Here is a 15,494-nt window from a genome sequence, read left to right as displayed (position 1 = left end):
TTGTCGCATATAAAAACCCTGTACATTGGTTTAAATGTTACATTAACCGATGTGATAATTTTCAGTGTGTGTTTCCAAGACAAAAACCCCAGCTAAATACACACACAGCCTCATAATCCAGGTAATTTGAGAAAGACGTCAGTCAGTTTGGGTTAAAATCCGCGTGGTATTCGGTCTCCTTAATACAGTAGGTGTGAACACGTTTTATGAATATATATTACTTTAGCAGTTAAGGTTATTGACTTAGGATTGTCTGTTATGGTCCCATAATGTTTGGAAAACGGTCGCTATACTCACTATAAACTTTACCTACCCTCTAACTCACTGTCACTCGGCCATACTGAAGTCAAAGTGAGTATATCCCATACAGTATTTAGGCGCAGGTTACTTGCTAATACAACTTTATTTCAAAATCCACTAACTATAATTTCAGATTTTCTGTGCTTAATCGTTGAAAAATGGCCTCCTGTTTGAGCTATTATAGTATATTTATCCAATCTTCTTCAACATGTTAATATCATATCAATAAGCTAATAATGTTGATTCAGTTTTGCATCTATATCTGCTGAATTGAACTAAGCCGAGGTTTTCAATTGGCTTAAAAGAAAAAATGGCAACTCCTGCAAAAGTTGATCAATTTCCTATCAGAAAGCAGAAGCAAATACAAATTACTAAGGAAATTCAAAAAGGTGTCGCAGATGTTTATCAGTGGTTACTGAGAGCAAACTTTAGCACAACAAGAAAGTTTTTTCTGGGAATAATTCATAGAATTGAAAATCTAGCTTTACTAAAGCAAACCATAAGAATATTGTCATCCATGAAAGAAAAAGATTTTACCTATTCTCGATCTCAATGCAATTCCAGTTTACTTCATTATCAGAAAGAATTTTCTTCAAATAAATTTTCTGTTAAACTAAGAGCTATTGAAATTGAAATCTCCAAAGCCTGGTCATGGTTTTCATCATTAAATATTAGTAACAAGTCAAATTTCCTCTATTGCATCATAATGGTAATTGACGATTCAACAATATTGCACCAGGCTCTTAATCTTGCAAAAACTGTGTATGTTCAACAGAAGAGAAAGCAAAATATATTCACTGTGGATGACAGTCTGATATCAGAACCAGATTCCCTTTCAAATTCCACTCACAGTTTTCACACAGATCAGCATCCTGATATTTACATGCTGGCTGAAGTAAACTCATGCTATGAACTTGCACGTCCTGACATGAACAAGATGCAGGAAGATATCAAAAGTGAATCTGATTTACCTTCAGAATCCAGTTATTCTTCTTCTGAGTCCTCCATGGATCCAAGAGCAATTGTTGTCAGCGCTTCGCAACAGGCTTTGAGTGGAGTGTGCCCTTACACTGATTTCATTTCGAAACTTCCAATTCATTTAGCAAAGAAAATAATAAGTTTGCTGGGTCTGAGCACACAGAGAAATGCAGCCTGCGTGTGTCAAAGATGGCATACACTTGTCCGTCAGGTGCAACTGGAATCGAGAACAAAGCGGGAAATTCTTGAGGAAGCAGTGATGATGCAAGGGGTTTCGGCCAAAGGAGCACATCCAAATTATGCTAAGAAGAAGATTATCTCTGTTCCTCTTTCTCAAAATGTCAGGTTGAATGATCCATTTTCCTCAGAAGAGAAGTTTTACCAGCATAGGAATTCCTTTGGTGAGCTGGAGATCGCACAATATGAAATGGAGGAGAGGAACGTATATTGCGGATCGTATAATGTACTCATCCTGGATAAACACACAGACCCCCATCGTGTCATTCATTACAGTGGAGGAAATATAATTGCATCTGGTTCCAATGACAGAATCATTCGGTTGTTTAACTCAACCGATGGTCATGAGATTTTACCCCCGATACGAGGCCACCCTGGTTCAATTACCTCCCTTTTTGTAAGTGATGATGGAACCGGTTACATTTTCAGTGGAAGTTATGATACAACGATCAGACGATGGAAACTAGGGAGTAGCAGCTGTCAGCAGATCTTCCATGGACACAGGAAGTCAGTTACTAATCTCGATTACTCTAATCATGTTCTTGTTTCAGCTGCCAACGATGGACTCATAAAAGTGTGGAATGTCAAAACCGGAAAGTGTTCTTGCACTTTCAAGCACTCCAAATGTTCACCAGTTACATGCATCAAGTTTCTTCAAGATACCATTGTCAGTTCATGTGACAGGGGTCTTATAAAGGTTTGGGACATCTCCACACGAAAATTGTGCAAGATGCTTGTTGGTCATTCAGATGCTGTGTCAAGTGTTGGTCTGGATGACCACTACGTTGTAAGTGGCTCCCACGATGGGTATGTCATGACCTGGCTCCGAAATGGTAACATCAGACAACATGTGAATGCTTACAGGCACCCCAAGAAGGTCCTTTGTGTTGAACTGAGGTATCTTCGCATTGTAAGCGGCTGTGAGGATGGCAAAATTCGAGTCCTTCATTTGCACACTGGGGAGTGCTTGCGAGTCGTAAGAGGAAATAGCAAGTGTGATTCAATTGTTTCTTTTTGTGCTACTTCTGACAAACTGATTGTCAATACACTTAGCAATGTTCTTCTCCTTCAGTTTGAGTCCATTTCGTGGAAGTATGATCTTGCTGCTGATCGTGCCAGTTGTGAGATCAACGATGACGACAATAAACTCGAAAAGGGCATAGGTCACTGTCGTCCATACGTTAGAGCTGCGCGAAACAGGGCCTCATCAATAAGTTGTTCTAATTTGCGAAACAGACCGTTTAGTGCCCCAGTGAAAAAGCAACGACCACTGTCAGACAAGCCACGACTCGTATCTTCTTTTTCATCTCTTAACTCCTACAGGAGCCAAAGTGCCATGTCAGTAGCAGCACTACACCGACAGAGAGTAAATTCTTCTCACTTGAACAGAAGCAGAAACAAAATCAGCAGAGTAGCAAGTGAAAGTACGATCAATGTTCATGATTCAAGAGCTATGTCTGTCATATCAGGCATCTCGTCCATGATCATTAAAGATGACCTTAAAGAAGGCAGCCGGCTACACCAAAAGTGGTCAACATCCAGCTTAGGACGCCATAGTCCTGGCTATAAAGCGGAGCGAACTTCCCTTTCAAGGGATCGTATTCATCTCAAGATCAGCAGCATCCATCACAACACAAGAAGTGAAGAGGAAGACTTAAACACAGCTCTGAATGGGGGACATCCGGATATAAGAGAGATTTTTCACGAGCAATTCCAAAAATCCCCGTAAATGCTGTTACTCTTCAACATGTGATGAACCTTATTCCTGTTGGTCTATAAACCTTGTTGCTACCTATTACTACTTTTATTTTCCTCCATGTATAAAGTAGGTTATAATACGCTTTTAAGTGCCAAAGTAAATTAATAAATAGTTTATTTTTATGTGAATGAAACCACATGGAAACAGCTATGTAATTGTATCCAAATGTTTATTATTACTTTAAGTTGCAGTTTTTCTAAATTGTTTCAGTCCACAGTAGAAGTACGATAATTTATAGTCTATTTTTTTATTTAAACCAGTAGATGATTGTGCCAATCTTCTTAGGCTGCGATAAATTAAAGTGGTGCTAAAGACATATTATATGTTAAGCTTGAGTACAATTAAAATGGAATTTTATGAAATTGCCAAGTTTTGCTCTGATTTTCCAATTTAGTTAAGTGCATTACTTATTAGCGCATTCAATTTCTTGATGATCTGTTTTCAGAACTTACCTACTACCTTTGATTTCTTTCTTCATATGTTAATCACTGTGCTTAAGTGTTCACTGTAAGCCTGGATAGAGTAAAGGAACAAATAACTTTATATAGTGTTGCAATTTAGCTTTGTAAGCAGATGGTGTAGTCAAATTCATGTGATATCAACGAATTACTGTTGATTAATGTCGATTAGTTATAATTAAATTGATTTATGTACAGCCTAATTGTAAAGTTTTCTTTGGGTATTTTCACTAGAATATGTAACATAAAAACAAAATTGCAAAACCTGCTTGTACTTTTGAAGACGTTTCTTAAGTTATCGTAAATTTTCACTAATCAATAACATACTAACTATAATACGTACTGCTTTTGTTGTTGTAATCTCTGCAGTATATAGCATGATACCGTAGTACCATTAAAGTAAATGGTAATGACATGTATATTTCGTGCGCTTTTTTGCGTAATTGTGCTATTAATTGTACAATTTATGTTTTTTAGGGATAATATTACAACAAAGATATTTACTTTGATATAACAAATGTCACGCCGAGATGGCCGCCAAATCCAGTGGTAAAGAGAGTCCGGCTGACATCAGAAACGGCCTGAAAGACCTTCAAGTTTCAGATGAGGTTGCTGACCAAATGATTTCCAATCGTCCAAAAGAAGTTGAGGAAACATCTGTCGTGAATGGGATAAATGAGGTAACTGAATGCTGTAATCCAACTCGATGAAAAGTAGCTGCGTTGTAGCTTTGGTTTTTGTAACTGCTGGTAACTACTGTTAACAATACTGTTTATTTCAACGTCGTTGTCTAACCATCTTTAGGATGGCGATGAACTCAGTGATGTAGATGATGATGGAGAAGATTCCAGTGACGAGGAAAGTTCTTCAGAGGATGAAGAACCAATTAAAGCTCCTCTTGAGCTTATGGGAGAATTTTTGCTCTATGTCAGGTTGATGAAAATAAAATTTGTGTAGATTCATGAAATTTTTATTTTGAACTGGTTTATTTATAAAACAGTGGTAATTCATTTAAAAAATTTCTACTCACATACTAGACAAGGTAAATGGGAAGATGCTAAGAAATTGTGCACAATGATCCTGATTTATGAGCCTAAGAATCCAGAAGCTCTTCAGTTTAAGGATACCATAGAAGAAAAAATGAAGGTTTGTTTCGAGCCAGAATAAAACAAAATCCAACTCATTCCTTTCATTATTGTGATGTCGATGCAGGTGGAACAGGAGCTCGCTGAAATGAGCAGCGAGGAAGAGACGTCCTCATCCGAAGAGGAGGAGAGCTCAGAAGATGAGCAGGAAGAGGAAAACGAGGAGCAAACTGGAAAGGAGAGTGAAGAGTCAAGGAAAGATGATTCAGAATCAGACGAAGAAGACAGATCGAAACACTTGCGCAATAAATTAATTTTTTCTCATTCAAGTGATCAAAAGCAAATATGGAAACCTTGAAATAACTCCAGATGATACTAAACGGCCATAGTAATTATTCACCATGTGTGAGCATTGTTCACAAAAGTATTGTCTGGCCTCGCAGAAACATATCTAGTTACATTAATTTCCATTCATGGCATAGTGAGTTGTTTTGACTCAAAATATTTACTCAAACAGAAGTCTGAGGATTGTATTTCTGTATAAACTGGCATTTCACCTTTTTATATATTGCTTACCCTTTTTAAGTCAAATATTTATTTCAATGTCCTGCAGTGTGCTTTATGACGTCACAGAGGGTAAATTGATCAGCAATATTGTTGGCAATGAGTTGTGTTTGATCATAGTTGTTGATAGCAATGAAGCTTTTCTTATTTAGCTGCTAGACATGATCCCTTGTACTTTGAATGAAGTTTTCATCACAAAAAAATTAAAATTTGCCTATTTTTGTATTATGTTGTTTGCCATTGTATTTTCAATTCCAGTTAAACATACTAGAAGCATTTGTAGGTAGTTAAAATTATTGAAGTTTCTATTATTTTTCTAATAAATAATTTTCATTGTTTTAATTTATACTGAACCAAACCCTAGCATCAGGATTATTGATACTCGTTGGTCCCTATTGGCAACCAACTTGCAATCAACCTTCAACAACCTTGAAAACTTGTAACTATTATTGCAAAACAAGCTAAACAACCACGTTCATTCGTGTCTTAAGTATACAAAATGGTATTTTTCCACCAATCCATTAACACTATCACAAACATAACAAAATCTTTTTAAGATTACTTTGCTTTGTGTACATGAAGATTTAACAAAGAAAACGAGCCAATCGAATTTTGCTTTGCCAAAACCTTAACAAAACTTTGTGTTTCAAGTATATCTCAAAACATACCGGCAAATAATGGCAAAACAGAAATAAGTTATCAAAATAACATCATGCACAGATATAGATAAAGCAATATTTCAATGTAAGCAAACAGGGCAAGTAAAACGATATTGTTGGCTTTGCTCTTTATGAATACACTGGATTACAAAAGCTACCACACAACATACACAGGCTTAAGAAATAATGAACGAGCTAGCACAGAACTCTATTCAAGGTATATTACTACTACATATTTCACACAGTTATGTTATAAGAAACCTTCCTAAAAAATTTGTTTATGACGACATAATGCGTTTCAATTAGAAATACAAAAACAATATAAGAGATACAATGCCATAATATACTTCTCACAAATTCCATTTTGATTTAAAAATATCAAATTTAGTCTAAATCCCATTTTTAGTCGTTGCTTCATTTAATTCACTACAATCACCATTTAGTTGCACAAGCTCTTTAGAATTATTAACTTGGGCAGCAACGCCATTTGTTACACTGCCATTACATTTTATGTCTGCTACAGTGGCTAACATGTCGTCCAATACTGTCCATAAGATATTGTCATTCGGAAATTCATTGTCCACCAAGTTAACAAGGAAATAATTTTCAGCAATGTCCTGGATAATCTGCTTCGAGGCTGAACCTTCCTCGTAAATCTTTGCCCACTTCTCAGTCCATAAGGCAAAAGCTTCATCCTAAATGAAAAATAGGATTTCAAGGTAATCATATTGGAATATTAGAGACACTTGAATGAGGAAAATCAACTGAAAAATTCCTCATTTTTGCTATATTATTTCTTTTGATTACACAGTCTGGGTTTATTGGCCGTGTCAAGTGTTATCAGCAAATTAATACCATCACCATTATTATTTTCATGAACGTTTTAAGCCTTTTATCCTTTGTAATTTTCCCGTGCATTAGTGTATGCCATTAACAACTAGAGGTCATTTTTTGTCCCCATCGCACCAGTGACTAGAAAATAAAAAATTGATTGATGTTCTCACCTTCCAGACAATAAAGCTGATGGGGTCCACTACTGTTGGCTGGAGCACCTCCTTTCCAGCAAATACACCCCAGGTCACAGCATTGGGGTAATTTCTATCTGCGTTAGTGTGGTCAGTTTCACCACACGCGTCAATCATGTGGTAGTACACCCTGGGGTGGTACTTAGGTAGGATTTTCTTAAGTGCGCTGGCATATCGCTTGTTGATGAAAAATTCTAAATATGCCTGTCGAAAAGATGATATCATATTATATTAGACATTGGAGATGACCGATTCTTCTAAATACTTGGGGTTCACTGGGTTTTCTTGGGTTCTATTTGTTTTGTAATTAATGATGAAAAATTATTCACGTGCTTAACCAAAGAAATCCATATGTTCAAAAATGTTCACTTATGGTATTGCTTTATCGTAGTGCAATGTTGCAGCAAAATGCCGTACAGTAGCGACTAAAATCGGGCAATACTTGCTTTACATCTGGGTTTAATCAGCTGTAGCGTCTCGCTTGCCGGTGCCACTCAAAAAAGACACAACAATTGCAAAGTCTATGCAGCCTGTTATTGTATATAATCGACAATTGGCAATAACTACTGAGGTATGAGTTGGCTGTATCTCTTTGGATATTATCAAGTGGCAAATGAACCCAATTGCTACAAAGTTCTAATTACAATAAAGCTGTGTTTATGAGTCTGCAAGTCAAGATGATTAGGCTGAATAAAAAGGTCGAACGAGCCATAAACCTGAATCCCGAAAAAATGTCCGAAATACTTGAAAACCCAGTTAACCCGGAGTATTTAGGGGTACCCATGCATTAGACCACCTAGATGTAATCTTTCACAGATAGTACTGTACTGTATGAGCAAACTAACAGAATAAAAAATACCAGAAAAAAGTAATAAACAACTTATACAACAATAGTCTACCTTTTGAAATATGTAACCACCCTTATCTCCCCAGCCAAATATTGGATGAGTCGAGGGCACTCCGTTGACATTTGGTTGTGAATTAATGGTCAACACACCAATAGCATTATATTTGGACAAGGGTTCGCTTAAAACGTTTGTTTCTGCTGAAAGCCCATCCTCACACCAAGGGGTTTCCGTAACCTAAATTAGTTTGAAACGGAAAATAAACTTAAATTAGTCATTGGTTTAATTTTATTGCACAAAAAAGTGGTTATTATTAAGGCAATTATTTTTTGACATATTAAAAAGCCAAAATTTGATCAAAATTTATAGTTAGGTCACAATTTATGGTTATGACAAAATTTTTCAAAAATGGTAAAAGTTAAATAAGTGGTCAATTTTTGCTTACGCAATCACTTGATCAGCAAACAAGACAAGTGGTAAGTTTATAAATGTTATAACATCATTAGTCATTTCACTACAGTAGTTACTGTGACGGCAAAATTTGAATGCTAGCCAACTTCGACAGAGGTATAATAAACTAAATCTGTTTTAGTTGTAAGTTATTTCAGTTTTAGCAGCAAAAAGTTAACAAACCACATAACTAGTTCTGAGCTAAAACCCTAACACAAAATCAAAACACCTACACTAAGCAAAATTGAAAACAAAACATACTTTTACTCCATTCTCGTTTCTATGGCCAGTGATAAAGTTTTGGAAAACTTTCCACACATCCTGCTCAGAAAACAACTCACGCCCCCACTGGTCGCGCAGTTTAGACTTGACAGTTCTTGAGCGTAAATAAAATAAGTGATAGTCCTTGAGGTCACCAAACGCTGGGGAAGCAGAATCACCCCTATAGGAAAAGCAACATTTAATTAATTTAGATTTGCTTGCTTCTCTGGATTTTGCTCACTGCAAGCGTCTTATTTATTTAGAAAATTATAACAGCTACAAGTCTACCATTTGGGTTTTTGTACTCTAACATAAAGAGCTGGGTATGAAAGAATTATGAGATAATAGAGAAAATTATGATGTAATAATTCCACAAATATCAGTCCTGATAAAGGAGTGCAAAAGTAAAGGAGGCCATTTCATTCTTGGTTGGGAATAAAGTTATCAAATATGAAGCCAAAGTTGGAAAAACAAGACCTACCAACGACCGTTTGGAAATTCGTCCCAGTCAATAGTCCTGTGGATGTAGCTTTTGGGGCGGTCAGTCCAAAATATCGGTCGAATTTCCTCGTTTGCTCTGCGTTCAGCATTACCAGATGTTTGGAATGGTAAAGGACGAGGGACAGTCTTAGACCATAAGCCTGCAAGCACAACACACAAATTGGTTACCGGTAATCACAACAACTATCATCAAATACGGTGTTTGTGAGAAATAGTTTGAGTGTTAGAACTGTACGTGACTACATGGCAAAGAAGATCTAAACCCAAGTTTACATATACCTAAAAAATCGAATCCGAAATGTCAATCTAGTTTGAATGATGTCGTTCAAATAGGAATAAAAATAATCGCCAATTTTGCAGATCTAAGAAAATAATCGACAGCAATCCACATTTTAATACTTAATTCCGCAAGTGGGCGTAAGTAGTGGCGCTTAACATGGAACCAGAACGCCACGCCGCTTTCCTTTTTTATCTTTGCGAGCAGTCGAGCATAACGATGACGCGCGGCGTGAATAAACCATTTTGTAAACGCGCATGATTAGTTTCAGTTCCTTCTATGAATTATCTGCACATTGTTTTGCAATAGGTATCCTTTAACTTTGCGGCTCAAGTAAACATTAATGCATTATGCTTATGGCGATGATGTAATGAGTTAAGCATAGAAGATTGTTATATTCTTGGTTCTAATTTAAGTACTGTATTTGTTTACGATCCAGTTTGCCGGAAAAAATGGAAATGTTAAACATTGGAAAATTTACCAATTCTTTTTTCCTGTACACTAAATTGAGGGCAGGTCGGCAGGAATACGCAGCAAATGAGAAAAAATGCCGTGATGTCGAAATTTATGTCATTTTTCTTTTGTACACCCACTTTCGTAATGAAGACAGCTCTCATCGTGCAATAGAGGAACCGCTTTATAGAGCAGGTTTTGCTATACCCGAAGGTGCTCTGTTAAGCTGTGTTTATTGGTAGTTGCAGGTGGAACCGAAATGATCTCCATTAAACGTGTTTAGGGAAATAACCAACGAACCATACGCATTTTGCGCTCTCCGCATGTGAGCAATAAGCACGCATGCTGCACGTGGCGCTTCCTTTATCTCTTCTTTATCTTTGCAACCAGTCGAGCATAACGATCATGCGCATCGTGCATGAAACACCACTCACGGCAAACGTAGTGATCACGCGCCTAGGGCATGACCGGTTGTTTTTTTTCTACGAGGTTTTTGAAAATCGTCTCATGAAGGCGTGCTTTGCGGCTTGAGTTAATATTGTTGCAAGCTCAAAAATTGGATAAATAATTATAATCGGTCAGCATGAACGTAAAGAAAAAGTTATCGTTGGTGCGGAAACGTATACGATACAGTTTGCCGGAAAAATGGAAATATTGAACATTTTGCATTGAAATAAAAACAACTTATTAATTTGTACTTTACTTGCTCAAACAGTACGGCATATTTTCGTTAAACAATTTAAATACAAAAAAACTACAACAAAGTTTCATTGTTTAAAAACTTTGAAAAGTATTTGTAGAATAATATTCGTCATCTCATTTAATAAGTCCAGAATGCCCATTCCTACCTAAGTTTTTCAAAATTTGAACTGTGGCAGTTTCCAGATTGAGAGTATACATGTGCAGGCCGTGGACTTTCCCAGAATCCAGCAACTTACGGCACAAGTCCGTGGCATGATCGATTCCGAAACTGAAAAAAAATCGTATCACAATAAGACAACTTGGTTCAGGGTGTGCATGAAATATGAATAAATTTTCAAAATGATAATATTGGTGCAAATTACTGTACATTAGATGGTTACATCCAGTTGTACATACTTTCGAATGGCTGCATCATTATCCTTTATTGGTTCAATCACTTTTTGTATTTCATCAGGTATTGTAAGTTTTGAAAGTTTGGTAAGTTGGACCAAAGACCGATTAGTCTGTTTAGATAAATTAAATAACTTCACAAAGTTATTTCTTCTCTTGGTAATTGCATACCTAACCATAGTCAATTTGTGCAACATTACCTGTATAGGAAAAATGCCTGGTATTATTGGACAGGTAATTCCAATTTTTCGACAATCTGATAAAAAGTGGAGAAATTCTTCTGCTGTAAAAAAGAGCTGTGTGATAATAAAATCAGCTCCAGCATCAACTTTCTCCTTCAAATGTCGAAGATCTTCCTGGTAAGATGAACAGTCCGGATGCCCATTTGGATAACCTGTGATGTAGTATCAGTATACAAAAATAAATTTGTCCACAGTGTGGCATTTCAAAAACATCTCAATTCCAAGCAGTGATGTTTTTGCTCATAGAAAAGTTGAAATTTTTATCTGTGGTGCTCAACTGAAAGCAAACACTTACCAGCAACACAAATAGTAAAGTAATCCTTGTATTCTTTACGAATAAACTTGACCAGATCAACTGCATAATTGAAACCGTTTTCATTAAATGTCCAGTTATCCTCATCAGCATCTAAGAAATACAAGGATATCAGATTAGCTTGCGAGCAAGAAAGACAATCTCAGTTTAAATTTTAACCATAAAAATAGTTTGTATTTAACAGTAAACATTGTAATTATAGCCGATACAGAACAGTACATTCAATTTACCTCCTCTTAAAGCTAATATATTGCAAATTCCAAGAGATTTTGTCTTTTCGACATGACGGTTCACCGTCTCTGGGCTTTGTTTGCAGCAGGTCATGTGCAACATTGTTTCAAGCCCACAGTAATTTGAAACAGTACCAGCAATTTTTGTTGACGATGTGATTTTGTCACCACCTGGATCACCAGCTGGATGCCATGTGATGTCTATGAACAGTGGTCCACCCTGACTCATGCGATCAAATCTATGAACATGACATGACACATATTGTATAAAAATTTGAAAAGTAACAAAACAGCAAATTTTACATACATGTAAGTATAAAAAATATATACATAGGCCTAAGTCTCAACTTAATTCAATCTATTTTCTTCTTGGTTACTTTTTCTTTTATTAATATAAGCAATGTTATTGTTATTGAAGCAAGTTGTTATTTATGCATGATACGATAATAATAGTTATTTCTTGTAAATAACTTCTGCCCACTAACAATCCTTAGGCACTTACCTTCCAATAAGATTGGCAGCGCCCTGTTCAGTTCGTGGTGGAAAAAACTCAAGTGAAAAGAACGGATCATTATCAGCGATTCTCTTCTTTATACGCGAGGCTAAACTCTCCCAGTTAACAGGTTCTTTGCCCTTCACTTCGTTTACTCTGTTCCCACGCGCCATTACCACAAGTACAATGCAGCAAAGCCGTGAAACAAGTCTAAAGAACTAACTAAGAAACTAAGGCTGGCGATATTAGAAAACAAGTACTTGGTAAGTTTACTTTTCGCTAAGTTGCAATCAAACATCGACCTATCGTTCCAGAAACAATCGACACCAAGCGAAACCTGCTGAGTGGTTGCGCGGTCGGTAATTTCCCTAAGCTATTTCCAACGATTCCATGTTTGCGAACATGTAAAGTGCCAGCAAATTGCTGATCACGGTCAAAGAGGGAAGTCAGCTTATTGCGTAGTTTTTATTCAAGTTCCTTTATTTAAAAGGGGAGCTAATACAGAAGCAGGTTTATCCTTTTTCAATGAGCGCTAGCGGCTAGCCTGTATAACTGAATCAAGTGGTGAAAGGAGTTTTTAGTGGTAAAGAAATTACCCAGTGGCGCCGTCGTCGCGCATGTCACTGTCAGTCATTGCAACACGCTCAGCGAAGTTGATGATGTCATAGAAGAAAAAGCACAGAACGTGACAATAAAAGCATGAAATTAAACACACCACCACGGCTTGCATCAAACGAAAGTCATGCTGGTATGAGCAGCAGATTGGTGAGGTTGCCATTAATTTGAACACATGAATATGTTTTAAGATTTCGAAAAATGTATACCGTCAAGTAATAAACGTAAAGCAACCGGGTACTGGTAATGAATGATATGTACTTTGTTTTGTATCATCGCCGATACTGTATGCTACTCTATTGCTGGGTTATAACTTGGGCTATTATAACAAGGCGGTCCATAAAATGAATTATCACAAACAGCCTATAAAATAATGTCAACGCTTACAGGCTACGGAACAGTTGAATAAATACACTTGTTGAATTTCGTCTATACATCACATTTAAGATGATGCAAAATCGCTCAATATATTCTTGTACTCACTTACTAGCCACCCGCTGGTTATCTATGCAGAATCTGTCATACAAAACTCCTTTCAGTTACTCTAGCAAGCGTCTTGTTGCTATGAAGTAAATAGTTTTCCTCTATGAAGTAACAACTTTTGCTAATCGTGTCACAATCACCCCTTTGCGATATGTGTTCGGTAATAATTATCTAACCTGGAAATTTGTTTTTTTTTTCCAAATTCTTTCACCAGTTTATTCAGTGAGTGTTGCTCTTCGATATATAATAAATTGGACTAACTCTGTTTTAGTTCTTAAACTACAGACTGCTTTATAAACAACATATAAACGCCGGTTGACAAACATGCGAAAATCCCCAGAACAAAAACTATGAAATCAAACACTCACATATTATCTGGCTTTTTGCCGCGTGGTTTAATTAAAAACTAAAACCATTTTTAAGCACAAAACATTTTCAACGAGCTTCCCGAAGCATGTGCGTTAGTCTGTTGTCCATGTGGCCCAAGTCGTAAACAATTTAAGCGATTTTATAATTACGAAAAAATTCACCAAACACGCGTGTTAAAAACTGCAAGCCACCTACATTTTGGTTTATGACTTTAAAGAACTCTTTGGGTTTAAAATGGGCTAATATTTGCAAACTAAAAATTCTTATCAGCTGTCTGTTGTCTGACTATTTAAGCGAAAACAATAATACAGAAACCCACTACTTGCTGGCGAAGTCTGAAGACTGAAGGCCATACACACGCTTCAACGCGTTTTTATACTACTCCTTTTTTCTTGCGCAATTTTTCTCAGAAGCCCCCTCTTGAGGACAGATTTTCTTTTCTAAACTACCGCAAATAACGCCATTGCACAAATCGGACGCCCATGTTAATTTCATCAAAGGAATAAGTTTGTAACGAAAATAAAATGAAAAGCATTGGAATAAGAATGACGTCAAATCGAACAAAACTGCAAGAATCGATTAAGCCCAATTATGGCGTTAGACGATACGATATTACGAAGTTTCTTAACCTTATATACGGAGAAAAAGGTTAGATTATAATCTTTTATTGACTTCAAACTTCTAACACATAGGAATTGGATGTTTTTAAACCTTCGGACTACAGTAAAACAAATTTCATTGCGTTAAAATGAAACATAACTTCAGTCTGGTATTGAGTTAGCAAGAAGGGGCTGGTAAATTAAATCAGTTGCGCTCGCAACTGAAAAACAAAACTTATTATGTTTAAACAGAAAGTAAAGATATCTGTCCAATGCATAAGCTGAAGGTAAGCTAAAGCAAATGGTATGGTAGCACCGAGTTAAGCCTTCGCGAGAGTTACATTCAACGATAATTCTTCTTCGCTGAAACCCCGATTGCCGAGATACTTTTCGTGCAAGTTCCTACATAGACTAGACAAATACATTTTTTGTGTTTTCTTTTATCGCATTCTCCGAATTTAGAACTGTCCATCAAGATCACTGAACTGGTGCAAGCAACGTTACTGCCTTCTCCAATAGCATTGCAACCGGGGATCGAACATGGGCCGCATTATTGCGAGGCCAACGCTCTAACCTCTCGGGATATCTGTTTTTTGTTTTGTTTCCCTCGCACAAAACGAGTCTATTCAAATTTTCATTATGTAGTCAGTTATGAATATGGCCGATATCATTCGGGGTAAAGGAAAATCAAACGCTTTGTTTTTTCTACTTTGAGATCTCAGTTCTAAACAACCAATACCAGATCCTTTCTAATGGCAAGGACTAAGAAAGTGCATCGATTCCAGATTTACAGTCGAAACAATAACCTAAAACTAACTGCAAATCCCGTATTTTATGAAAATGAATTACATGCAAGAGCTCAAGTATAACCTGCTGGTACACTATAACTGTATGGCTCCCTACCCTTACATCCCTCCCTACCCTCCCTACCCTTACTCCCTACTAATGCAATTGTGTAAGGGAAATAGCACAGAGCCCGCATTAAGGTAAAGCTACTGAGTTGGGTAACAACCTGTTTCGTATTAAAGCTTCAAAACATAACAAATTAGCTTTTATTTTGCGCAAATCAGCGTGATTTCTCAATTTGTCCTCAAAAGAAGAAATTTTGGTGAAAATATATCACAAAGCAAAGTTTTGACGGGAGTTGATTTGCAAAGTGTTGATATTTGGTTTACGTTGTTATTACATTTATTGGAAAATGACAAG

At 36.6% G+C, this 15,494-nt stretch overlaps 3 protein-coding genes across 3 annotated transcripts; 2 read left to right on the top strand and 1 right to left on the bottom strand.

The window, feature by feature from the left end:
* The first annotated feature begins 138 nt into the window (after nt 1-138).
* LOC143446813 (F-box and WD repeat domain containing protein 10B-like) lies at nt 139-3,244 on the top strand. Its single transcript, XM_076946630.1, has one exon. The coding sequence runs from the start codon at nt 611-613 to the stop codon at nt 3,242-3,244; it is 2,634 nt and encodes an 877-aa protein (XP_076802745.1). The 5' UTR covers nt 139-610.
* An 897-nt stretch (nt 3,245-4,141) lies between these two features.
* On the top strand, nt 4,142-5,623 carry LOC143446814 (uncharacterized). The gene is made up of 4 exons (XM_076946631.1): nt 4,142-4,412; nt 4,537-4,664; nt 4,770-4,878; nt 4,945-5,623. Exons 1-4 carry the CDS (start codon nt 4,263-4,265, stop codon nt 5,173-5,175), a joined length of 618 nt encoding a protein of 205 aa, XP_076802746.1. The 5' UTR covers nt 4,142-4,262; the 3' UTR covers nt 5,176-5,623.
* Nucleotides 5,624-5,922: 299 nt separating this feature from the next.
* LOC143446714 (methylenetetrahydrofolate reductase (NADPH)-like) lies at nt 5,923-12,495 on the bottom strand. Its single transcript, XM_076946473.1, has 11 exons — nt 12,232-12,495; nt 11,730-11,968; nt 11,482-11,592; nt 11,145-11,338; nt 10,951-11,057; nt 10,701-10,822; nt 9,103-9,262; nt 8,622-8,802; nt 7,965-8,147; nt 7,045-7,269; nt 5,923-6,735 (listed from the first exon to the last, which is right to left on the bottom strand). Exons 1-11 carry the CDS (start codon nt 12,393-12,395, stop codon nt 6,430-6,432), a joined length of 1,992 nt encoding a protein of 663 aa, XP_076802588.1. The 5' UTR covers nt 12,396-12,495; the 3' UTR covers nt 5,923-6,429.
* Between the last annotated feature and the right edge of the window lie 2,999 nt (nt 12,496-15,494).

Source organism: Clavelina lepadiformis, chromosome 2 (assembly GCF_947623445.1).
Source record: "Clavelina lepadiformis chromosome 2, kaClaLepa1.1, whole genome shotgun sequence".
Classification (NCBI taxonomy): Eukaryota; Metazoa; Chordata; class Ascidiacea; order Aplousobranchia; family Clavelinidae; genus Clavelina; species Clavelina lepadiformis.
This window is presented reverse-complemented; position numbering and strand designations above follow the sequence as displayed.